This window comes from Solenopsis invicta, chromosome 3 (genome assembly GCF_016802725.1).
Source record: "Solenopsis invicta isolate M01_SB chromosome 3, UNIL_Sinv_3.0, whole genome shotgun sequence".
Classification (NCBI taxonomy): domain Eukaryota; kingdom Metazoa; phylum Arthropoda; class Insecta; order Hymenoptera; family Formicidae; genus Solenopsis; species Solenopsis invicta.
This window is the reverse complement of record NC_052666.1, coordinates 28,063,651-28,090,240: the sequence shown is the minus strand read 5'-3', so window position 1 is coordinate 28,090,240 and position 26,590 is coordinate 28,063,651. Positions and strand designations below refer to the sequence as shown.

The 26,590-nt window shown below is 37.9% G+C and overlaps 2 protein-coding genes and 1 non-coding gene across 8 annotated transcripts in view; 1 reads left to right on the top strand and 2 right to left on the bottom strand.

Moving 5' to 3' along the window:
• LOC105205044 (dentin sialophosphoprotein) overlaps positions 1-20,984 on the bottom strand; it is a 71,172-nt gene extending 50,188 nt beyond the window's left edge. The window contains exons 1-3 of one of the 6 annotated variants that reach the window (XM_026133925.2): positions 20,846-20,984; positions 2,587-3,327; positions 1,216-1,898 (exon numbers count right to left, since the gene is read on the bottom strand). In XM_026133925.2, coding sequence (XP_025989710.2) covers positions 1,216-1,898; positions 2,587-3,327; positions 20,846-20,852 — 1,431 coding nt within the window. In that variant the 5' untranslated portion in view covers positions 20,853-20,984. Of the gene's footprint in view, positions 1-1,215; positions 1,899-2,586; positions 3,328-14,259; positions 14,683-14,866; positions 15,262-20,845 lie in introns of those variants that run through there. The other 5 variants (XM_026133929.2, XM_026133928.2, XM_026133927.2 and 2 more) reach the window with 5 other exon arrangements.
• On the top strand, positions 17,592-21,136 carry LOC113003638 (asparagine synthetase [glutamine-hydrolyzing]). Its single transcript, XM_026133931.2, has 10 exons — positions 17,592-17,918; positions 18,073-18,286; positions 18,374-18,499; positions 18,572-18,808; positions 18,897-19,071; positions 19,408-19,637; positions 19,719-19,846; positions 20,039-20,328; positions 20,568-20,802; positions 20,898-21,136. The coding sequence occupies exons 2-10, from the start codon at positions 18,161-18,163 to the stop codon at positions 21,025-21,027; spliced, it is 1,677 nt and encodes a 558-aa protein (XP_025989716.1). The 5' UTR covers positions 17,592-17,918; positions 18,073-18,160; the 3' UTR covers positions 21,028-21,136.
• Positions 21,137-21,675: 539 nt separating this feature from the next.
• Positions 21,676-21,748, bottom strand: Trnar-ccu. The gene has a single exon. It is a non-coding gene; the product is annotated as a tRNA-Arg (tRNA).
• Positions 21,749-26,590: the final 4,842 nt, after the last annotated feature.

Sequence of the window (26,590 nt, the reverse complement as noted above, 5' to 3'; positions counted from 1 at the left end):
TATAGACGGGGCAAATGGAACGCCGACGCCGACGAGGCGCGATTGTCTACATGTCGTTAGTTCTTCGATCCTTAAAGGGATAACGCGCGGAACTGAATATGATTTCGTTCAACTGAAGGCTAGAGTTCTTTTTGAAAAAAAATAAAGGAAAAGAAAAAAACTATGCGCGACGTTTGTCGACGCAGCACATTTTATGCGAGTTTCATCAATTAAATGCACACGATGTGTGAAAAAAATGCTTTTGTTGCATTTTTTCTAAAGAATTGAATTAAGTTATCGACAATTTTAAAGCGGCAGTTGTTCTTTATAAAATATTCTTTTGCTTGAATTATTTGTCAAATATTCGAATCACTTGAGCAATTACGTACTTCAAGATTCATTAAAAAATGTACCTTCTTTTTTAAAGACATATATGCACGCAAAAAAAAGAACATTTAAAGTTACAACTATTATTCCTAAATTACTTATCAGGGCAAAAAATTCTTCAGACAAAAGTTGTATAATCTGGAAGGAAACATAATGGTAAAACCAATTCTCGAAGAAAAAAAAAGATTTTTTTATGATCGTATAAAGTTCAGCACTATTTTTTAAATAAAATTATACAATTTTTTTTATATAAAACAAATCTTCCAATTATTTTGCGTATAAAAGTATTAAGGTAGAATTGTAAAAAAAAATATTTTACACTTTATTCTGGTTTTATTTTACACTTTATTCTATTTCGACATATAAAATATAAAATATCTCGTAAAGTTAATTTTTTACGATTGCACCTTAATACTTTTATTTTATGCAGAATAATAAGATGAATCAATTGGTATAAAGAAAATATACAGTTGCTGGAAACGTAATTTTTCAAATAATGTTTTGTAACGTTTTAAATGTCCCACATCACACCACGTATAACGCACCGGCAAAAAAAAAGAACCGTGGAGAAACTAATTTCATTTGTTGAGCGTAATTTCTCTTAATCCGCAAATTACTTCGCCATTCGTTTCCAGTATAATCGTTACTCTACTTCGGCAAGAAATAAATTTACTCGTGTCCCCGTAAGATTTTTCTACTTCTCCAACACGAGCAACAAATATTGTTACAATATATCGGATAGTTACGGCAATCATTAAAGTTTAGTTTCGCATTCGATTAAGCAGCAAGATTCTCGGAGCGTCTCGTTAATAACGTTCGGGTTAATACTTGAGATAATAGCTCACTCACCCGTCGTTTCCTCTCCTGTACGAAGTCCAATCTGCGCACCCACACCTCCTCCATGGAGTCATAGTCGAGGGTGCTGGTGCTGCTCGCTTGGCTCTTCATCTCGATCAAGCTGCTGTCGAAGAACCGCTTGTCGAAGTGCGGGCTGGGCAACGGGCTGGTCCTCGAGAAGGTCATGCTCGAGGAATACGAAGGGGGATCCGTAGCTGGGAAGGTCATACCCGGGCCGGTAGTGTGCCTCCTTCGTAACGGAGGCTTCGTCGTCGACGTCGGCGACGTCACGGTGGACGTTGTGAATCTACCGGAAACCATCGCGACCGTCGTCGTCGTCGCCGTCGTCGTCGTCGTCACTACCGTGGTCGCGCCCATCGTTGTTGGCGTCGTCGTCGTCGTCGTCGTCATCGTCATCGTCGTTGTCGTTGTCGTTGTCGTCGCCGTCGTCGTAGTCGTCGTTGTCATCGCCGTCGCCGTCGTTATCGCCGTTAACGACGGCGACGGTGGTTTCGCGTCCGACACGCTGGACGTCGCTAGAGACTTCTCGTCGATCTTCTCCGAACTGGAATTCTCCGAGGACGACGGGCTCGACGCCTTCGACGTCTTGGAGGAGATGCTGTCGGTCCTCTCCATCTGCGCCTTTGGCGCTTCCTTTTTGCTATCGACGACGATCGGGCTATCGGCGTTCTTCCCTGCAAAAGTCATCGCGATCTGAGCTTGCGAACGTGCCGCGAAGACGCAACGAAGCTCTCGTTATCCGATTCACGCGTAGAGCTCTCAAGGTCAAGGAGTGGCACAAAGGCGCGTCTGTGAGCCCCCCCCCCAACCCTCGTCGGAAAATTCGCGGCAATACGACAGGATTGTTGCTCATCGATAAAAACCGATCGATGCCATTAAATTATTAAAAGGTGCAACATTTACAAGAATAGCAAACCGCGAAATACAATTACAAATCCAGAAATGATGCGATTGTGGCAGTAAAGAAAGTCGCGAGATGAATAATCTCGCGATATTTTGATATTCTATATATCAAGACCGATTGTGTGTGTGTGTGTGTGTGTGTGTGTGTGTGTTCGTCCTTGTAAACGGTCAAGGGTCATAAGTATCTCAGACTCCAGAGAGCGGAGAGAAATACGCGTTATAAATACGCTTAAGCGATCGTTACCTAAGTGGAGTGGCTTTTCGCGCCGCGCGTTTGCCAAAGCGCGAGCACGCTAAGCTAATCTTAGCTCTCATTGGACAGGCTCCTCGCAACAGCTTACATTTCGTAACTGCACGCTTTTCTCGTAATTGTTCGCGGAATCCGATTTGATCCGGGCTAATTAACTCCCCTGAGAGCCTGTGTCTTCAAAATAACTAAGGACAATTCTTCCCTCTCACCTTCCTCAGTCTCGTACTCGTCCTCCTCCCGGCACTCCGACAATCTCCTGCCCCAGGGATATGGGCTGTGCGTCTGGTTCCTCGACGGTAGCCTGTTTACGTGCGACAGAAAATAATGGTGGAAGAAACTGTCCACGCCGTCGGAGTCCTCCCCGGAGGACTGTAACATATCCTTGAGCGCGGCCAGGGAGGTAATGGTGTTGTAGTTGATCGCCGAGACCAGATCATCCTCGATGTCGCTGTCGTCCGTGGTGTCCTCGTTCTTGGACGTGCTATTATCCTTGGACTCCTCCCTCGAGGTCGCTTCCGTTTGCGTCGTCTGGACCGTTTCCGGCTTGGACGGCTCCGTCTTGTCCTCCGAACTGGTCTCAGACTCGTCGTCGGTGCTGCTGGTGGACGTGCTGTCGCTAGACGACTCCTGCTGCTCCTTCTTCTCGCCGCCTTCGGTCCGCGCTTCTTCCTTGCGCTCCTCCTCGTCGGCGGACTCCTTGTTGCTGCCCTCGTCCTCCTCGTCGGCCTCCTCGTCGTCGCCCGACAGCGACTTCTTCAGCGTTTTCATCTCGTTCTTCAGATTCATGTTCTCCAGGGATTCGCGCTTGTCCTCCGCCTTCATCTTCCGGTCGACGTCCTCCTGCCCGGTCGAGTCGTCTCCGTCGTCCCGCTTCTTATTGTCCCCGTTCACGTCGCACTCGTCCGACTCGTTCTGCTTGTCGTTGCCGCCGGTGCCCTCCATCGAGGAAGCTGAAAGAGACGCCGAGAATTATCGCTCCCGCGCGCAAGGTCGGCTACTCCCGCTCTTAAGTGGAGTTCCCCGTACACACATGTACGCTAGGCCACCGCAGCGTCTGTCCATGCGATCGCGAAATAGAGCGCGTATCTACCCGCTTACCGCAATGCGCCAGCGACATAGCGCCTATGGCTATACGAGTACACGCGCCTTGTCTCTTCCGAGCTCAATCCGAGAGTATTTCGAACCGGCGTGGCGCGGCGGGAAAAAAAAGGAGCGATTAAAATCAATGGAGCCGCGGCTCCCGCGATTCGATTCACGAGAGCGAGAGCGCATCCGTCGATGCGATGGTCACGGACGAGAGAAGTCGCATTGTACGCGAGATCGCGTAAGACGAAAGGGAATAGCGGTCGGAACCTTAGCGGTTCTTTGGCCGGACGCCAAGCTCCGTCGTGCGCGAATTACTTGTTTACCGCGTGCTGGCGCGTGACGTAAAACACGCTATTCGGCTCGTGGACCCGATCCGAGCCTGGCAGACGTAGACACGTGACGAATCATGCGAAACCTCTCGCGCGAACGAGTCGATTGAAGAAAAAAAAAAAAAACCCACTTTATCGCTGATAAATTCTCTCAGAGTGTCACAATTCTAGATTGAAAGAGAGATAGAGAATGAAAGAAAGAGTGAGGCAAAATGGAGAGAGAGAGAAAGAGAGAGAGAGAAAAAGAAATAAATACTTCTGTCTTTAACTCTTTGATTTTAGGTATACTAAAAAATAAGAAAGAGTTGTAATAATAATCAAGCTTAGATAATAGTTACTGGATTTGTGAAATGATTTCTATTAAATGTTCGGTTAATATATTATATGCCATCAAATATTTAATTAACCGTTTGACTACCATTAATATAATTACTAAATATTGTATTAACCAAACAATTTGATAGAAATTATTTAAAACACATTAAATTGAATTATTTTACCAAAGCTTTATTATTACCAAGCTCTTTTCCTTTTGCATACCGTGTTTTTCTCGACCCTTTGTTCATACGAGTATACGCGTCTCGTGCGCGAGATATTTTAGTAATAGAAAAAAAAAGAACACGAATTAAGCGAGAATTAAAAACAATACTGTCACGATACAGCGTCCTGTGCCGATAAATGTGATTTTATATCGGCGTCTTATCTCGGAAGTGTCACGAGGAAATTCACCGCTGAGTCTTATCGTACGCCACGCGGCAGAACGCCACAAAAACAATGTATAAAACTGAGTAATCCGCTACTGGAATTACTGCGACAATTATTGCCATGACGTGCCGCTCTACGCCTGTCCATCCGTCCTTTATTTCTACTAAAATCTGCTTAAAAATTAAATCTCCTTTGTTTGACACAATCGTGATTTCTCAGCATACAACAACAATAATAATAATAATGATGATAATAATGGAAACGTCTTGACATATATATAGCATATATGTATAATAATATAATACATTTAATGTTTATATTATATATATGTATGTATAAACCGTTAAAATAATAAAAGCTTCATTTGTCGAGCGAGAATAAAAAATATTAAATAATTATTATAAACATTGACTAATATATACCTAGAGAAAAGTTGCTTTAAGTTAAAAAAGTTTTTTGATTATTCTTTTTATTAAAATTAAAAGAACAGTTTAGTTGTGCAACGCAAATCTTTCTTTAAATAAAAGAAATATATTAAAATAATCAGAACAATAAATTATTTCTAAAACATTTCTATCAGTACTGTCTTTAAATTAAAAAATTATTTGATTAAATTAAACAAATAGATTGAACAAATTATTTACTTTAAAAAAGACTCACGTCATTTTTTGAAATTGAGTAAATTTTTATTTTCCTCAAAAGTACTTTCACTTCAATTTAGAAAAGTTAAAGTTAAAAAAAGTTAAAAAAATTTTTCCAATTTAAATATAATTTTTCTCTAGGTATATTTTTTCGAGACAAAAAATATTTGAGTCAAAGAAATTTGTGCATTGCTATACGGTTAAAGAAAAGTTTCTTTGAAGAAATCGTTTAGTTGTTCCTTTTATAAAAGTAACGAAATAGTTTGGTTGCGCAACGCAATTTTTTTTATATAATGAAAAAAAAATATATATATAAAAATAATCAAAATAACTAAATTATTTCTAAAACATTTCTGTCAATACTTTTTTTGAAAAACTTGGAAAAATTGTTTAAATAAAACAAATAATTTATTTACTTTAAAAAAAGCTGTCATTTTTTCAAATCAAGTAAATTTTTATTTAAAAATGCTTTTATCTCAACTTAAAAAAAATCATATTTAAAAAATAATTTTTTCAATTCAAACTCACATTACTTTTCTCAAACATATATAAAAAAAAATTTATAATTATATTTAACATTTTTCTATTTTCGCAAAAGTTGCTTTTATTAATTTAACGTTTTATATAAATATATATTTTACCAAATGCTCATATGAATATTTTTTTTTACTACATCGTAAATATTACATATTTTCTAGTACTTCTATATATAACATCGTGAAGAGTTTTATGCAAAAAAAAATTTTGGCTTTTTTTTAACTCGTAAAACATTTTTGTATTTTCGGATACGGAAGTGACTTACACGGTAATTCGACAAGTTCACGAAAATCAGCTGCAACGCGAACGGGAGTACAATGTCTTTTACACAGGACACGCGGTGTATTAATACACTCGTCGGCATTAAGAACAAAACAGCTGATTCAAGGTCGACGCCCACTATCGCACCGGCTCGTACGCGCTGAATCCTTTCTGCGTTTAACCCCCCCGGAGCAAAACAATCGCGATTTACAGCTTCCTCATTGTTTCACGCACCGCGAAAACTTGAAAACTTCCCAAGTGATGATCAGTCCGAAAAGTCCTCTTTTTTTTTTATCTCATTCGAGTGTCATTTCATCGGCCGCGACGTGGCCTCGATACTCGGTAAACATTTCAAGATTAATTTCTACTGTGGCGTGTCTGTCTCTTCGGTGAAGAAAAATATACGTATTTCATCTTGGCTCTCTCGCCGCTTCCGTCACGATTACGCAAACGACAAAGCGAGAAAAGAAGCTGCGCGAAATAAGTGATCGTAATAAGCCGCAAGGCAGCATCTAACGCTCGTTGTGCGGCAAACCATATAAATTACAGTGTCGGCGTGTGTCTCGTCTCGTGACTCACTAAACAGCGCGAGCAGATAGACCAGCGTGTAACTGTGTGAGGTCAGTTTTCGCGATGGGATTGAACCAAGCCAGAGGGAACCCGGTCGCTGACGTTTCTCGCGGCCATCCAATGGAGATGCAAGGATGAAGCTCGCGTAATGAGCGCGGTAATCAATCCGCTATGACCGAGACGCGTGGAATCTTCGACGCAGAGGAATCTCGCTTGAATTTCATATCGCGTACTCTCGGCTCGCGATAAGATCCACGCGCTATTATGTAGCCACCGTTTTGCGTGGTCATCGACGAAGTGGTCGACGACGAGGCGACGGGGCGATCCCATCTTGGCTCGAGCGCGTGACGATCGCTGCTAAGCACGTGCTCGGTATCAATTATCGTCCAAGTGAGTAAAGCGAGCGCGAAGAGAGCGAAGGAGGAATCGGCCGCACGCGAATCGGCCGAGGCGAGATCGTCGTTAAAGGGAGAAGCGTCAGGCGGGAGATTACACGAGCTGGAAGCTTCATTCCGCGAAAAGCACGAGGTGGAACCTAGCGCCGAAGAATGGCACATCTTCTCTCGCTCCCAATCAGTCGCGATTGTCGCGCGAGACAGCTTGACGTAAGGCGCTCGCGGGTATTATTCACGCGACTGCTTTTACCCCTGCAATTTGCGACAGAGTTTTACCGAGAATCGCGAGCGCGAGCGCCGTTTATACAGGTGCGTCGCGAATGATCTCATCATTGTTGGCACCTCTTTCAGCGCGAAACTCGAGCGCGCGAGGATGGGAAGAGACAGACGGTCCTTTCGGGCTGAACGCGGAGACGTGGACGAGATACGACTTTGCGACGACTGAGCGAGCAGCGGCCCGAGGGAGTTTGACGCGTCGTATCGGGGAGTCGTCGAAAACTTTCCGCGACATGGACGAACTTGTCAGCTCGACCGGGCATTACTTCCACCGGCGCGGCTGTCGCGCCTTTGTCGACGAACGAGATACCTCGAATTCCTCGCGTTGCCGCGCAAGGTGAAAGATGGAAATGCTGAACGATGCGAATTTCGCGACGCGCTGCCAAAAGCTTTCACGGATGAGGCGTTGTCGAGAACGAGGATGACCGACGAGTGGGTCGGTGCTGAACAGCAAATCGACGCGCCGCGCCGCGTCGTCGCCACGTTGTCTGCCACGCGCGCCGCGCCGCTACGACAGTCCCGGCGATTTCCACCGCGAACGACTTTGTTATTGGACGTAGCCGAGTCGAGCCAAGTTATGCAAATGTCGCTTTTAAGGAGAGGAAAAACAAATAATGCGTATTATTTATTGCTGTACAGTTGTCTATTCTGCGGTATCGACTCGCGAACGTCGATCGAGCGACTGGGAAAGCGACGACTCCGTGATAGAAAAAAATTTTTTAATACGAAATTGTCGGGACGTAAGCGAAACTTTTTATTTCCCGATATCGTATCAATAAAGGATAAATACATCAATATGCGGCCACCAATATGACGCTTCCTCCGAATAGAATTCCAAAAACGGTCTACATCCGATTTCGAAGAAATTTTATAAAAATGATTTTATTTCGGAATTTTTTTTTTAGAAAGTTTTATCGAAAATGGAAATAGACTGTTTTTGGGATTCCATCTCAATTAGATAATTCTACTTCGATCTTGAATTTTCTATTGATCATGCCGTTGTGCCATAAAATAAATAAATACATTCGGCGATTATCTATGCATGTTCCTTTAAGATACGTTGGATTACTGCACCAGTTTCAATTAAGAAGAAATAAATACAACTTAAAGTACCATATGACAAAAAGAATGTTCTCTTGGTACAATCATGGGTATCTCGTGCCTGACCACTTTTTCATCTATTTAAAACTGTTAAAAAAATCTCTCAAGATTCATGAACACGCTTTAAAGTTTTTAAAACAAATATCTGTAGTGTAGTTTAATTACTTTTAAAACTTCAAAAAATTGCTATGGATACACTAAGAAAAAAAATAAAACAAAAAAATTTTACTTGACAAAAAAAATAATTTACTCAATGAGTCTCAATAGCTTATTTACTTGCAATTAAATATTTTTTAATTAAAATACTTATATAAACAAATAAATAATTTTTAATCAAATATTTTTTTCAGTTCTAAAATATATACTATTAGATTATTTTTATATTCAAGATAATCAGATTTTTTAATGTAAGAAAATGATTCAATTAAGTCTAATAATATTGTTAGATTATTTATAAAATCATTAGTTAAATGTAAAAAAATGTAAAAATACAAAATTATATACTTAAGATAATATGTAATCTGTTTACTTGAAAGTATTTCTACTTAATAGAACAAAAAAATACTTGCGTCAAAATGTATAATTTTAAGCAGAGTATGAGTATGTTAACATAGTTTTTAAACTAAATTAAATCAAAGTTAATGACTTATAAAATTAATTTAGTCAAAAGTTACATGAACAAAAAACTAACTCAATTAAAAATTACTTTAAGATTAAATTAACTTGAACTAAATTAAAAGTTAATTTTAACAAGTATTATTCAAATTAAGGTAGAAATTCTTAAATTTTTAATAAAATTAAATCAAATTTAATATTTTATTTATAATTAAGTTTATGTAACATAACAAAAAAATATTTTTTATGTGGAACTGTATTTTTTTTTAACATGGATAAATTTTTAATTTAAGAAAGAAGTTAATAAATTGAAGCTTGTGTTTCAAAAAAATAACTAGTTAAAGTTAAAAATTAAATTTAAAACTAAATAAACAGTTATTAACTTTTTAATTTGTTAGTACAATCTGGTTTTAAGAAAATGGTTTCCATTTAAAAAAATTTCTCTCAGTGTAAATTTTGATTGGACATGGAATATTCATGACGGCACCTCAAGAGTTAATATAACATTTGTAGGTAAAAAATAATATTTTAATAAAATATGTATATAAAAAAAATATTAACTAATTTGCAATTTATTATTTTAAAGATTTACATTAATATCAATTTATTTTTAAACAGTCATTTACTGATGATTGCTCAGTGACCGTGGTGCAGTGACCCATCTTCCCCGATCTCTTGTTCTTTCTTTGCGGGAATGACGAAGCTCGTGGGCCTTTGCAGAAAGATATCGTACGTAGGACACGGTGCGCGAGCAAGAAAATCGACGTTCGTCTCGATGGCAGATAATAAAACGACCGACGACGATATTCACTTACGCACAAATGGCGTTTCGCGATGCCCGTTATCTGCGTTATTACCGTTTGCGCTCCACTACAGCTGTACATAATAATTACAGAAGCGATCACGCTCCATCGGAGATCGGCAATACGGTGTGTGCTTCCCATTTGGTAGCGCGACTCGACGCGAACTGGGCTTGCCACATTTTCATTTCTGTTCTCCATTTTATTCACGTCATTGTGTGTCAGCGAGCTCGGTTATATTACGGTGGAGATCGGAGGAAACAAAGAGAATAAAAGAAAAACGGATCTATATCAAATTCTATTAAATAAATGTAACATATTAATTCGATACAATATAAAATAATAACATAATATAATATAAATATATTAACAACATTATTGTAATAGCATTATATTATGTAACTTTAATATAAAATAATATAATATAATATAAAAAGGTGACTCCCTTTGATTTTCATCCTATTTTTCTCTTCTTTTGCTTCCTACGCATTAAGGGTCTATTCACGCAATTTAATATGTGTGAGTTATGAAAGCTCACTATAAATATAAATATATATATATAAAATCTTTTCAAAATATCAATATGGATATAAATGTAATAATTTTCAGAAATGAGTTACATCCGTCGAATACACAATTAAACACGAGAGCGTGAAACTAGCTGCGAAATACAATTAAAATTAGGAGCTGGCTCGCGTTTAATCAATCACACCGTTACCACGAAAGTGAATTGATTTTACGTATCTCCAAGTTGCTCACAGTCTATCGCGCGCGTTAACTTCTGCACGTGATAAATGCTCCTCACTCGTCCGCACGGGGGAGTCTATCGATTCGAGCTAATTCGAGTCGACGCTAAAGTGTCGCTAAAAGTTATGCAAATGTAAAAAGCGCCCACTTGCATTTTCATCCCGTGTGTTTTCAATATAAAATAGGACGCGTGCTCGCGCGCGATCTCATCTCCGTCTCTGAGAAACGTGACACGTGCCGCCACGCCGACGCATTTGACGAGAGGGGAACTCGGTTTATTTATTAATTTATTCGGTGATAAATACGTCCTTATTATTAGCCCTCTCAGCGGGAAATTGATTCGGCGCGCGACGTAAGAGCGTAATATAAGCTTCTGACCTTGCCTCACGTGTTGTCTTATTAAAGATATATACCCGCGTCTCGGCAAGCACGCTCCTGGAAAATCCTTCTCTAAAAAGTTGAAGACCGACACCGGCGCGGCGGTTTAAGTTTTACGAGTCCGGCAGTGATAGCGTTTGAATATTTTATTTACTCGTTTACGTGCGAATAAGTGACACCGAGAACGCGTTTTTTTTTCCAGCCTCGAAATTACGCGTTCGGTCTTCGACGGCGGCGTGCTGTTAAACAATATATCAATATAGCACATCAATATTTTTCTACGTTTATAGCGTTGTAGCGATATTTATTTACACGCAGCGATATTTAGTTCATTTGATATAAAAATATAGATACGCGTAAGATTGTATTAAAGGTATCCAGAGTGTTTACTCAAATTTTGTAAAAAGAAATTTCTTGAGAATTTCCAAATTTTCCAAGAATTTTATTTAAAATTCCAAATAAAATTAGAGAATCGTTTTTAATGAAGCTCTCTTTAAAATAAAAAAATCATAAAGAAAAGCTACATAAGTTTCGAAGATAAAATTTAACAAAATTCTAAAAAGAAATAATATGAATTAAATATGGCTTACATACATACATACACATACATACGATCTAGCTGCAATGCACCTATAGATCTAGCTCAACGAAAGTACACAGTAAAAAAAATTTCTTGGAAAACTAAATAAAATATTTATTCTGATACATTCTACTAAATATTGAGTTGGTTTAATTAATTTTTGATTAAAAAATAATTATGGTTGACTTGAATAAACTTAAACTTTTTTTTTGTGTAACTAAATAATTGAATCAATCCAATGCTTAGTTGAACGTATCAGACCAGTTATATTAGTTTTTCAACAAATATTTTTTTTTTAGTGTGAAATTTGGAAAAATGATTAAACACACAATATTCGTAAATTATATGAAAAGAAACAATTTTGTTAGAAAAAGAAACAGAAAAAAAATTTAAATTTTTGCTGAAACATCTGAATTCTGCCAGATTTGTGTGTGAAAATAATTTTTTATTAGACCATCAAAATAGTAAAAGGTTTTTCATAAAACTACTTCACAGAGTTTTTTATTTTATATTTTTTAAATGGGGTTTTACAAAATATTAAAGCCTGAAATTTTTTCTTTATATCTACTATATACTTGAAGAAAAATGATCATATTTATACAAAAAGAAATATGCATAGTTTTTTTGATAAAAGTGTTACGAGAGGATATTTCTATTCGAATAAACTACTTTTATAATTGAATTTATTTGATAGATTTATTCACCCAAATTATTGATAAAAAAATGTTCAACAACACTTGTGACAAAAGCAATTTGAAAAAAATTTATAAAATAAAAGTAAAATTATTGCTTTATATTTCAAATAATATTTCCTTCTTCATTTATTTTTATCATTATTAATATTAAAGAAAAAATAAATGTATAAAATATTATGAGATAAATACACTCTGAGAAAAAGATACTTAAAAATTTATTTATGAAATATTTTATCTCATTGAAATAAATCTTTGTTTAAATACGGGGAAATAAAATTTTATTTCTAGCAAATTTATAGCACATAAACCATTAGAACAAATAAAATATGTTACATAAAAGTGTATATTTTGTCATCACTTATTTATAACTAATAAATATCGAAGAAAATGTTCCAAGTAACATTTGCTTCTAAATATTTTCGCATTTTTTTCCTAAGTGTAGTAAATATAAAATTCTCGCAATAACCGAACAAGTTTAAATGTTTTTTTACTTTTTTCTTTTCAAATGGGTTGTCAAAATATTAATCTAAGCCTACAACTTTGTTTTTATAGTCCAAAAGTTTTTATAGTCCATTATATGTCCAAAAGAATTACCATATTTATACTGAACGGTTTGAAGATGAGAAGTTTTCTTCTTATGAAAATTTTAACTTTCTCGACCTGTTTGTTTTTGATGAAAAATTCAATTATATTTTAATGGTCCAACAAAAATACATTTTCACATCTAGTTATTTAATAATTATTTCCTATATCTAGTTAAGGATGTATCGGATATACGGTCCCTGCAAAGTAAATAAAATTTGAAAATGTATTAATATTAACGTTTTAAATAAGCTATGTACATATGTTTTGTGAATAGATTATATTTTTATTTAACATATATTTTTACATAGTTTGTTTACTTGTTTACTATGTGTTGTTATCTAAACTTTTTGTGTAAGTACAGTAAATAGGCATATTCAAGATGATTTATACAAAATTTTATTCTGATTGTTTAGTTAGTTTGTAAATAAATAAATTTTATCTTTTACAGAGCTGATCTCTGCATCGCAGTGAAACTTTACATAAATCTTCTTGAATATTTAAAGTATTTAAATAAAAAAATTTAGCTTCTTTTTCATGATGTTTTATTTCATTATTAATTATATTTTCATTAAAGCATATGTACTGTCTATTTCTTATTGAAATAACTGTTTATCCAAATAGAAACTCGGCAAATTTTTTTCTATTACTTACAAATGCAAGATAAAAATAGTTTGTAATCTTTTCATAATTTTAATATTTTGAGAAACGTCCTATACATCCTTAAATACATTGACACATTAGCAAAACCGTTGTTTTCACATAGAAACAAGAATAATATCGACTGCTAACAAGATTGAGGCTAACGAATAACAGATAAGTTTAAATACTTTGGGTTTCTCGTAAAGAGCAGCGATTCCAACACTTTACGAGTGTACGAAGATCACAGACCGTCTATCCATCTCGTCTCGTCGAAACGACGTCGATTGCGAAAGAAGAAAAAAAAAACGGTCGGTGCAAAATGCAGATAAACCCGGCTAATAAGTTGTAAATGGAAGCGGTGAACACACGCGACGCGGATTATAAAACATGTATGCGAGCGCCGGTGGCTCCGAAATTGAAACGTAACGCGCCACGTAGGCGCGTCACCTCCCTATTTTCTTTTCTCGCCCCCTCCTCCCCTCCTCTCCATCTCGTCTCGTTAGAGGGGTGCGTCAAATTCCCTCCCTAGTGTCCCGCAGATATCAGTTTATTCTTACCATTTTACTAAATGTAGGTAAGGATAAAATGATACCTGGGAGACACCCGGGAAGGAATTTCAACGCACCCCTTTAACGAGGCGGGGGAGAGAGCGGCGAGAAAAGAAAATACGTCCACCTACCGTCACCCGCGTGAACAGCGACTGGCGCACGCAAGCCGCCAGCCACGTGTTACGATAATTAAGCGGAGTAATCGATAACGCGGCGAATCAATGGCAACGTCCAACGTCGTGACGGTCGCGGTAACGATGCGAGGGAGAGCCGAAAGAGTCGCAGAATCGCGGGGTACAATATACAATATGTAAAAAATAACGAAAGAGAGATAGAGACAGACAAGGAGAGAGAAAAGAGCGAGAGACGCCGCGGCGTTTCTCGATATCGTTACCTTAGGTTGAGAGCGCGATCGACGGATCCCCCGTCGTCGTCGTCAATTCATAAACGATCCTCCGCGACGTCGTCCTCGCCCTCGGTCGTCGGCTCGACGCACCGCGGGAACGGAGGGGGAGAGGAGAAAGAGGAAGAGGAGAGAGGAGGAGGAGGAGGAGGAGGAGGAGGGGAAGGGGGAGGGCGGTCAGGCCCGCGCAACCCGGTCTTACGCGAGTCCCGCCGACGAGTTACGTGCCGGTCGTCCCGGGATGGCCGGCAGCACCAGGTCGATCGATTCTCTCGCGCTCGCGTTCGCATTCGCGCGAAGGTGGAGGAGGTTAGGTCTCGGTCTCGCGTGCGGGCACGGGAAACGGCGACGAGCCATTAAGTAACGACGCCGATGTTGTTTGCCGCCGCTCGTTCGCTCGCTTGAGGCGCGGACGACGAATAAACGAAGAAGCGTCGTCGTCGTCGTCGTCGTCGTCGTCGTTATCCTCGTAGCCTTTTCGAAGCGTCGTCAGAGCGGACGGTCCGCCTGCCGCCACCGCGTTGTCGGAGGAGATATCGACCGGCCACCGGTCACGCGAATTCGTGGATAGATCGCGGCGGGTGAAAACGGTACGTACGTGTACGCGTATATATCGGAACTTGAAGATCAGGCACTGTTGTCGAGCGGGATCAGAAACACCATAGTCTCTAACCTCGAAAGAGGCACCACCGTTCTCTCCTCTCCTCTCTTCTCTTCTCTATCCCTCTCCCCGACGACGACGCGAACGACGGCACCTCCGGAATCCTGGTTACAGCACTCGCACACTCTCGTCTCGCGCACTACTCGGCGGGCACTCGCGAGTCGCGAGAACGGAGGACGACGAGATACACACCTACCTACCGAGGGGCGAGGAGGGGGAGCAGCGCCTGGCTATGGTGCCGCGCGCGCCTATAGGCCGTGGCACGGCCAGCGATGTACGACGCGCATCCTCCTTCGAGCACCGGCGAACGCCGACTGTTCGCGTCGTCCCGCGCGCGCATCGGCAGCATTCAAGACGAGTCTACCGAGCAGCAGCAGCAGCGCGGCCAGCTGAGCCGCCGAGAGCTGCCGCTACCGCCACCACCGTTGGCTGCTGGCCCCGCCGTCTTTCCCCGTCCTGCTCCGCGCGGACAACCGGCGGCGAGTACGCGTCCGCGTTCGCGTTCGTACCACCGCGGTAGCACGGTTCGGCACGATTACGACACACCCGACGCGAGCGGCGCGCCTGCATCCGCGGAGCGACGGAAACACCAGCAGGCTCTCGCACCCGGTGAACGCGCCACCGCCTGCTGACGATGAGCACGCGCGAATTACGTATCGCGCGTAGTCGCGCCGCGAGAAAGAGAGGATCGAACGGAAAGGGGGTAAACCGGAAGAGAGAGAGAGGAAGCGCGCCGATGACGACGGATTCTCCGCATCGTCACTTAGGTGGCGCCACCGGACGCCTGCCTGTCGCTCTCTGCCTTACCGGCGACACGCTCGGAGCACTTCCCGGAATTCCGCGCCGCGCAAATTCTCTCGATTCGATAATTTCGTGTAATTACGCATCGTAGAAACGTAACATCCTGCAGTTTATTTTTTTTTTCCTAATAAAACTGCGTACCTTTTTTCTTCCGTATTCGTTAACGTTCTTTCAAGGTTGAATATATCACAGTTACGATTCGGGTTAATGACTTAGTTAAAACTTTGAAAGTTAAATAAAAAAATAAATATAAACAATATTTACGTCAACGCGCAGTTTTGTGAACTTGAAAAGATATATAAAATGACAAAATAAACATCAACACAAATATTTAGCTATAAGCGATTGTTAAACATTTCGATTGTTTTCATTGTTTTTTTTTTTCATATATAATCAGTCAAAGTTTTCTGTTTAAAAGAATTAAAATTAAAAAATTTATAGCTTAACTTTAACTAATTATTTTTAAAATACAAATTTTAACTTATTTCCTTTTTTCTCAAGGTAAAAATTTACCTATGCAACAGAAAAAATTGCATTTCCATATAAAAAAAAAACAATATATGTTTATTATTTTATACAAACTTATAAATAAAATATTAAATTTTTGATGATCCACGTTAAATTGTTTCATTATTTGGAGTAATCTAAAATAAAAAGTTATGACTTCTAATTTATTATAAATAATACTTTTCAAAATTAAACTTTTAATTTGAGTTGATTTAATCGTAACAAAGCTTTTAACTGGGTTTTTCGACTTTAATGTGACGATTTCCTCTAACGTACATTAATTTTATCTTGGCTTAACTTTTTTCTACTTTTCTAATTGTTAAAAAAAGACAAAGAATATGTCATACAACAGGATCAAAGATAATCTGCATTGATGAAAATGAGTATTGACATAATTAACTAATTTTATAAGCCATTAACCTTAATTAAATTTAGTTAAAAAAAACTATTAACTTACCCAACTCCGATTACAATGTACCTGAACAAGATCCATTTGATTAATTTTTTTTTAAAAACTCCATTAAATAGTTTTTAAAAAGTGAAATAAAAGTGAGCTTTATTCAGCCCAAGTCTCTTAATTAAAATCAGGGACACTACGGACTGGCCAATTGTCAAGGACATCGTAAATTAATTTAAATTTAATAAATGACTACGACATTTACTAAATTTAAATTAATCACATCGAATGCCGATGTAACAAGTCACCAATTTATTCGAGGACATCGTACGCCCTATTCATTTTGACACTACAAGGTATCGTTCTGTAGTTAAAATCACAGTTGTATCGTACATTTCAAGATTACTTACATGAATTATTTACGTATTGTTTACGTTAATATGATCACATGAATCTTTCTTCATGTAGACAATACAAGCAATGTAAATTACAATAAATTGCATAATACAATAGAAACAAAATAATTAAGTTATAAAATCGCTAATATTGTTAACAATCTAGAATGTAATTTTTTATTCTTATACTAAATAACAAAACAATTTAACATGAATTATTAAAAATTTAGTATTTTATTTATAAGTTAATATTTGTAATATTTATATGTAGTAATAAAAACATATTATTTTTTTTATGGAAATGCATCCTTTCTTTAAGGTAATGTGTCTTTAGATAAATTTTTTACACACGTAACGTAATCTATATTTTATTTTACATGTAAACGCCCAAATCTTGATCAAAATGCAACAATCGCAAAGATATTATTGGATTGCGCGAATTAACATACATTTCCATCAATGTAGATTAACCTTGTGTCTCCTTCAACTCAGTCTTCATTTTTTCTTAATTCTTAGAACTAGAAGGAGATAAAGGAGGTAAATTGAACCGAGGTCATCCTTCACCGGCAAAAGTTCGGTTTGCCATTCGAATGGAAGATCGCTTGCGTGCGAGAAATGCGAGAGCTTGCTCCGAACTTATCACCGCTAGACAGCGAGCTCTCAATGCCAACAGGTATATCAATCGATTTATCCGGTCGACGCCGCCGTCGCCGCTTCGCTCAACTACGCATGGCTGTTACATCAGAAACGCCACGAAGCGTGCAGACGTATAGCGCCCGTGTTTACGTTACGTCACTGTCCGTGTCCCATTACCCATATATAAAGCGCGACTAGCACAGTGGCCCACAGTAGCGGAAATGTCAGCAGGGGTGTCTGTACGCGCCTGGAAGTAAGTACTCTCTCTCGCGAAGGAGAGTAAAAATTTTATCTGTAAAATTTTATTTTACAATGTTATCGGGGAGTTATCGCTCTTCCGCTTTCTCATCCGTTAAGTGATGAAATAAATTTCGCAAGATACTTGAAATAATTTGATTTTCCTGCAGCTAAATTAATCGTGCGCACGTGGCATCGAGAGAAGCCGGCGACTACACACACAACACACGCGCACGTTCTTCTTTGAGACCCGGCGAGATGTGCGGAATTTGGGCGCTATTCGGGCTGGACAGGCAACCCCTGACCTGTATCTGCGAAAACTTCGACAAGATATCGCATCGCGGACCGGAAGCGTTTAAAATAGAGTTTGATAACCGAGTCAAGGTACGTCTTCGAGATATTCACGTTATTCTCGTCGCGCAAATTCCTCTTATCAATATTCCTTTCTTTTTTATTTTTATTTTTTTGCAGAATGGATACCTGGGATTTCACAGGCTGACTATCGTCGACGGCCTCTACGGAATGCAGCCGATGAGGCTGAACAAGTATCCGCATTTGTTCCTCTTGTGCAACGGAGAGATATATAACTGCGAAAGAGTAACGTATCGTTTTCTCGTTATCTGTCCTGTGTACTGTCGAAAGAAGTATTAAAAAAAAGCGATGTTGCAGTTGCAAAAACAACACAACTTCGAGTATGCTACTAAGTGTGATGTCGAGGTGATCACGCATATGTATGCCTCCGCCGGCGCTAAGGGTGTCGCTCAATCTTTGGACGGTGTATTCGCATTTTGTTTGATGGATGTCTCGAAGAGGAGGATACTGATAGCCAGGGATCCGTACGGCGTAAGACCGTTGTTCAGATTGTACTCGACCGACGGGAAACTGGCCATCTCTTCAGAGAGCAAGGTGCACTGATAAAGATTATTTTTTTCCCGAATTAAACTCTGCCGATTATAAGTAGCACTCTTTCGTAAAGCACTACCGTCTGTTTTAGGGCCTGATGGCAATATCGAAACACATAAATGGTACATATTCGCTGGAGCCATTCCCTCCAGGATATTACGAGGAATATGAAATTTTGCACGACGGTCGGGCGAAGCTTTTGAATAGTCGCAAATATTACAAACCCGGTGACAAACCTGCATTCCACACTTATATCCCTTGCAATGGTGAGATAAGTTATGATATTCAATTGTGATAAAATTTATCTATCGTCAATCCTCCGTATGCAATTATTTACTCCATCTGTCTGCAATCTGAGTTTCTCTACGTCCAGTCAAGTTTTTTTTTTTTTTTGTTCTAGGCCTTCACAAAATCCGAAAAAATTCAGAATTATTTTTCATCTATATTACATTACAAATTAACAAATTTTTGAATTTAAATATTAAAACTTTTCTTCCATAAAAATTGAAATTTAAGAATAAAATTCCGCTTACACCAGAAATGGCCTCGGAGGGTTAATAGATAAATTTATGAATTCAATGTAATGATTTTATCCATTGTAGCTTTGACTCCGAATGACGTTCATGGCAACATTCGAAAGCTGCTATCGGCAGCCGTGGAGAAACGCTTGATGGCCGACAGACGGATAGGATGTCTGTTATCAGGTGGATTAGATTCCAGCTTGGTCGCTGCTTTATTGATGAAGCAATCGAAAGAACACAATCTACCGTACAAAATACAGAGCTTTGCGATAGGTATGGGTGATAGCCCGGATATCGTCGCTGCTAGACAGGTTCGTAAAAGCTCTCGTACTTTGGCATACTATCTTTACCCATTAACGATCGCATAAAAACTAGAATTTTCTATGCAACAGGTTGCGAAGTACATCGGAACTGAGCATCATGAAATTATCTTTACGCAGCAAGATGTAATCAACGTATTGGACAAAGTTATATATACCTTAGAAACATTCGACATTACTACTATTCGCGCTTCTATTGGGTAAATCTATTAACAATCATCTAATCTATGATTTAGTTTCCAAATTGTTCAATATTACAAATTTAGAAGTTGAAATTTGGAAAAGACGAATGTGCATGTAATTTTTTTTCATTTTTTCTTGCTCTCTTTTAAACTGAGAAGGAGATAAGATAATGATGGAACGTTCTGTACATAATATGAAACTTTTTACAGGATGTATCTAATTTCGAGATATATAAAGCAAAATACCGAGACGACTGTGATATTTAGTGGAGAAGGTGCGGATGAGCTGGCACAAGGCTACATCTACTTCAGAGAAGCGCCTAACGCGACTGACGCACACAACGAATCTCTCAGACTGTTGCAAGATATATATTTATACGATGGTTTAAGAGCAGATAGAACAACCAGTGCTTTCAGTTTGGAGCTAAGAGTTCCATTCTTAGATATTCAATTCACCAACTATTATTTGTCGTTGGACCCTAGCAGTAGACAACCACAAGGTAGAGCGATTTAAATATTGTTGCAAACGATAGATATTACACAAATGATAAATTTATTAATGCTGACTTTGTGAGATCCATTTAATTTATATTGACAAGGACTCGTTGCACCAATGTAACTTAAACTTATTTTCAATAAAAAAATTTTTAATTGAAAATTAAATTGAGCGAGATTGTTATTTGCTCGTGTATAAATAAAAATTCTGGCGCAATTACTACACATTATACTATGTACACAGGTGGAATTGAAAAGCATTTATTGAGATCTGCGTTTGATGGCACTGATTTACTGCCCAACAATATACTATGGAGACATAAAGAAGCATTTAGCGATGGTGTCGCTTCCATAAAGAAATCTCTTTTCCAAATAATCCAAGAAATCGTGGAAGATCGTGTTTCAAATGAGGAATTGGAAAACGCTTATAATAAGTATCCCCATTGCACACCGAGAACGAAGGAGGCGTACTATTACAGGTAATGAAATAGAAAGAAATATCTTCAGTAAGCAAAAACTTACCTGTCATTTGATCCAGCTGGATAATGCTTCATTTTGTTGTTGCTTTTATCAGAAATGTCTTCGAGTCGCATTACAAGGGGCAGACACACTTTACACCTTACTTTTGGATGCCACGCTGGGTGAAGGGTGTTACCGATCCGTCCGCGCGGTTTATTAAGCATTACGCTGCAAAAGATGAATAAAGTTGGCTTACTATTCGAACAAAATATGAAATAAAAGTGTTATGTACGTATACTATTATCATTATTGTGGGAAATTGAAATCTCAATAAAGATTTTTTTATTGAATATATTTAGTCTAAATCTAAGTAGATATTTATTATTATGCAATTAGATAAAATGCGAAGAGTCTCAGATCATATAAATGTTATACATGAAAAATGTTTATCATGCTTGCATTGGCATTCATAATTATCTTCTTTGCAACCCATATTAAGACTTATTATCGCAAAACCTTCTGGAACTGACAGTTGGTCCATTGGACCCATAATTAATTATAAATTTTGCATTATTATTATTAAAATAAATTTAGTATTCATCCCTTTTTATATTAGTTATGTCATTTTGTTGTCATGTTTTTTGATTTCTAATTGTTGAAATAAAAAAAAAGATAAAAATATAAATTAAACTGAGTTTAAAGTAAATTATGTTGGTGCAAACAAGGCCATAGTCAACATAAATAGATCTCATAAATCCAGCATCAGTAACCATGTGTTTCATAGATTTATCAATCAGCTCCCGAAAGTAAAATAAAAATTATCGTATCATATGTTAGTAGGATTTATTTAAAAAGAAAATAGAAGAAACAATTAAAATTGTAAAAAGCAAATCTACCCCTGGTGGGACTCGAACCCACAATCCCCGGTTTAGGAGACCGATGCCTTATCCATTAGGCCACAGGGGCTATTGACGTTCACTCCGCCTAGCAAGAGTACATATCTTAGATGTTCCACTGTTGTAAAAAATAGGAAAACCAGACGATAAAAATATATATATGGTACGTGGAAATCAATTCGTGATCGCACGAGAAAGAATGGAATCCGTAAAACGGCGAATTTTTTTCTTCGCGTTATTGCACATGTTGGGTCCGCTCGGCAGAGAATTGAGGTTAGGTCTTCGGAAAACTCACGTCGTCCGAGCCAACACAGTTGGCACACCTTGCGAAAGGAGCGTCGAACGCGCGTACACGAACTTCAAATCGTTTCCGTCTTAAACGGTTTTTGCGCGACTGATTCGCCTCGTCGCACTGTATTGACGATAATGTACGCAAACACAATGGGAATGAAGCGTGAATATTGAATTGTAGAAGCGAATACAAGTACAAATTGACTTACCGTTCGTCGCTGATCGCTCCGACTCATCTTAGCCGCCGCTTTCAAAGATCCAAGATTCTCTTCCTCTCAATTCATATTTGGTACAAACGCGCGACACTTGATTCGTTTTCGGCATCCCGGTACTCAAGCCCGTTGAAAACTCGAGATACGGGATACGAGACAACGGAGAAGACGCGATTAAACGCGCGACGCGACTTCGCGCCATCCCGACTGATCATTGTCGTCTGAGCGACACCAAGATTCTTCTCACGACGATTCGTCTTGATTCATACTTGGCACAAACGCGCGAGCCTTCGTTTTCGGAACTCTCAAAACCCCCCTGGTGCTCACGCGTGTCGGAATAAAAGGCAACGGAGAAACTGCGAAACACGATTGAACGTGACACGATTTCGCACCATGCATTTGACACGACGGATGTCGGTACGAAGACCGACACTTCACACTTTCGACTCTCGAAATACTCGCTCGCATCAAACACTCGTGCGAGGTGGTGCGGGATGATGAGTGATGACGAGGATATACGAGTTGGGCTGCAGTCCGATTCACGCTCACAGCGCTACCAGCGCACTCCCGGTTGGTCCGATTCAGCTTCCTGAGCGTTTTCTGTAAGCGAAATGACGTAATGAATTTGTGACGTCGCGCGCTCACGGTGACTTTGTTTCGAAGGTGGGTCGGCGTGAGCGTTTGCGTCATTTGTGCGGGAAATATGTTTAAAGTTTACACTTTGACTAGGCGTGTAGAATCTGTTGGGACCGTCAATGTGTTCGAGCGTGTTTTTTCGATAGCGGAAAATATTTTTGCAACCGCTGATTGCATCACAGCGCACAATAGTTATAAAATATTTATAATAATTATATGAATATTATAAAAATAATTGTCAAAATATTTGATAAATATTTTTATGATCTTACATTCAACATATCATAAATATTTATTATAAATATTGTATAAAATATTTAATTTATATTTTAAGATTTTATACAATATTTATGGTAAGTAAAAAAAATATTTCCATACTTATTTTTTATTAACAGTAAATATTATATAAAATATTAAAATATAGACAGACTAACAAAATATAAACATTTATTATATTTATGATTTGTTCCAGATTTGTGCTTTTTGAGAGCACAAAAATATTTATAAAATATTTTAATAAATATTCATAAATATTTAAAATAAATATTGTATACTGTCTAGGTAACTATATAATCTTATTTTTTGAAAATTATTAAATGTACTTTTTAAAATTCTATTTATTATAAAACTTTATTAGTGTTTTAAAAAATAAAATAATTTTAGCTTTATTTAGACTAGGTATCCTACTTGGGTTATGTTTTATGAGTAGCATTTACAAGTGGTCCGAAACATTTATTGTTGTCAGCGTGCCTTAAGTCCAAATCACACCTAGCGATTGACGATTGCGATTGCCGATTAGCGATTACTTTTCAACCAATTAGAGCAAAGCAGCCACCGAATATTTTGCTCTGATTGGTTTAAAAAGTAATCGCCAATCATTGATCGCAATTGTCAATCGCTAGTGTGATTTGGGCTTTAAGCATGCTAACAAATCGGACCAATCATGAGCATCGTGAGGACAGTGAGCACTGTGAGCGTGAATCGGATCGCAGCCTTTTGAAATGCACTGCGACGCACCGCGACCTTCCTCCGAGCTCTCAGGGTCTCGCACATGAAATGCGATTGACAATTGCGATTGACAATTGGCGATTACTTTTTAAACCAATCAGAGCAAAATAGTCGGTGGCTGCTTTGCTCTAATTGGTTGAAAAGTAATCGCTAATCGGCAATCGCAATCGTCAATTGCTAGGTGTGATTTGGACTTAACATAAGCACAACATAAGACCAATGAGCCAATGAGCATCCAGCATAAAGTCACCATATTGATTTACATACGATTTCCATTGGTCCAGAGGCCTTATGCTACGCTTATGCTCTGTTATGCATTTCATGTGCGAGACTCTTTATCCAACCTTCCTTCCTTCTAGATTCTTGGTACACAAACAGTCATTAATGCCCACTGAACTCAATACATACAGGAAAGAGCCGTCCTATAGAAATCGCGTGTAAAAGGCCGATCAGAGAGAGAGAGAGAGAGAGAGAGGTTACAATTATGTTAGATGTTTCCTTTCTTCTTAAGCTCTTGAAACCCGCCATTTTTGATGGTACAATTATATCTAAAAGTTAATCAAACCTCCTAAAGTGCCTCTGAAACGTTCTCTGACATAGACTTAGGAAACTATAGACCGAGCGTAAACTGCTATTTTAGGCAAGAGAGGGTGTGATAATCGACGTAAGGGGAAAAACACACGCTAGCTTATGGGCCAGAGGACGAATAGAGGATAACTTGGGTTAGACTCGGAAATATTCGGCACGTTTACGCATACGTAAGCCGAGTTTATCCTCTATTTCCCCTTACCGCGTTTATCGCCACCCTCGCAAAAGTACTCACGGGGTGTGTTCTCTGAACTCATCAGTCAGCATACTTCTGACGATGCTTGTACCGCTAAAAAAAAGGCCTATGACAGAAAGAGACAACTAAGGTCGGTATTCATAGTCGAGTCTTATTTCAAGCTTGTCTTAAGCAACGTCTTAAGATGCTAATACGGCTCTCTGATTGGTTGATGGCATCTTAAGGTGATACTTAAGACGATCTTAAATATAAGAATCGACTATGAATACCGGCCTAACATAACGTAACTCTCTCTCTTTGACCGCTTTTTTCCGGCCACGGCTCTTTCCTGCATCTGTACGTATTGAGTTCAGTGTTAATGCCTTCTCCAAGGAGATTAGGCGCGCATTAGGCGCGTTCCAGACATACGCGTCGCATCTAGGTTTTCATCACGCATGATTGTCAAATCTGACAACGTTGTTGCTTCCTAATGTATCGTAACGAGTTAAATTCAAATTATGACAGATAATGTAAGACAGGTTAAATTAATTTTCAATAATTTATTGAACACACATAAAACACATAAAACACGAATATTTAAAATCTCAGTCAGAAAAGACAATTACGCCAGAAATAAATAAATTAAATAAATAATCTAAACATTTTCATTAATGATTTCTTTTAGTTCAGTAAGATAATTTGTTTTAAATTTATCTATAGAGAGTTTTACTTAGTTTTCATATAATAAAAATTAAAGATAGTATATCACATGGGTTTTGTAAAAAAATTAAAGATATCACTTGGGTTGGAATAGAAATATTTTTCAATGAGAATACAAAGATGGTACCATTGTAAATACTTTGTATTGTGTGATGTCCAGCCTTGAGAAATAAATATTTTAAAGCATACTTAGAATTTGAGTAAGACAGGAAAAGTTTTCGTGGATTACTAAAAGAGTGTGCATCCCGAGTTGAATGCACTATTGATGACTTTGGAATGTCGATCTTTGGAATGCTGCAGGCATATATTTCTACGAGTTGTACGATCATCGGTTTCTTGATCAAGTTCGGATTTTTCTTTTAAAAGTTTTCAGAAGAAATTGAATTTAATATGATATAACTTTTATAAATACTATCTTGTATTTAACTTTTTCTTACATTATAAAAACAATTCTACAATTATAAAAACAATTCTAATCAAATAAAAAGATAATTATTATATTATTCAAACAAGTATATGTACATTCAATGGACATTAAAATTTACGTTGAAAAAATTACATTTCCAAAGATTATTCTTGAAAATTCAAAATTGGGAAAAAATCATAATCGAAAAACTAATCTTAAATAATACAATACAATAATCATAAGTATTTTAACAACGTTTAATTAATACCATTATCTAAACTTAGCCGTATTTAATACAGTACAAAATTATTGTTTCAAAAAAGGCACCAAATTTTTAATATACAAAAATTTGGCGCTACTACATAAAGAAAAACAATGAAAAGAATTAAAACAGAAAAAAGAATGCGCACACTTGGTGTCTCTTTTTACCTTTTTTTTTTGAAAAAGTAATTTTGTAATGATATCAGGCGTTTTATAGTGTTAAACATTTTGTATATTTTTTGAGGTAAAATACATGATTTCAACTTCGCATGACTGTAAAGAATTAATAATTTATAAATTAACATGTAAATAAAAAAACCACTACCATTTCTATCATTTTCAATAATAATTTACTTTGCTATGAATGACTAAAAAGTAAAATTATTAAACAAACTAATTTTTTAAATAATCGGATGATAAATCGTACTACACAAATGTAAAGTATAGGAAGGTTAGAGAGTCGATGAAACGCTAATAAGGGTGAAGGTGAATAGGAAACGGGACAATAAGAAGGGGAAGAGACAGGTCAAAATCGAGAATGCGGAAACCGAGAGAAGGTTTCAACAGGTAGTTAAAACCACGGGAGTGAAACTAATTAGCTATAGCTTAAACTTA

Bases quoted from the DNA above. Each gene is read 5' to 3' on its own strand.
- LOC113003638 (XM_026133931.2), top strand. From the start codon at position 18,161: ATGTGCGGAATTTGGGCGCTATTCGGGCTGGACAGGCAACCCCTGACC. The intron at 18,287-18,373 runs GTACGTCTTCGA...ATTTTTTTGCAG, and splicing joins AGTTTGATAACCGAGTCAAG to AATGGATACCTGGGATTTCA. The intron at 19,638-19,718 runs GTTCGTAAAAGC...TCTATGCAACAG, and splicing joins ATATCGTCGCTGCTAGACAG to GTTGCGAAGTACATCGGAAC.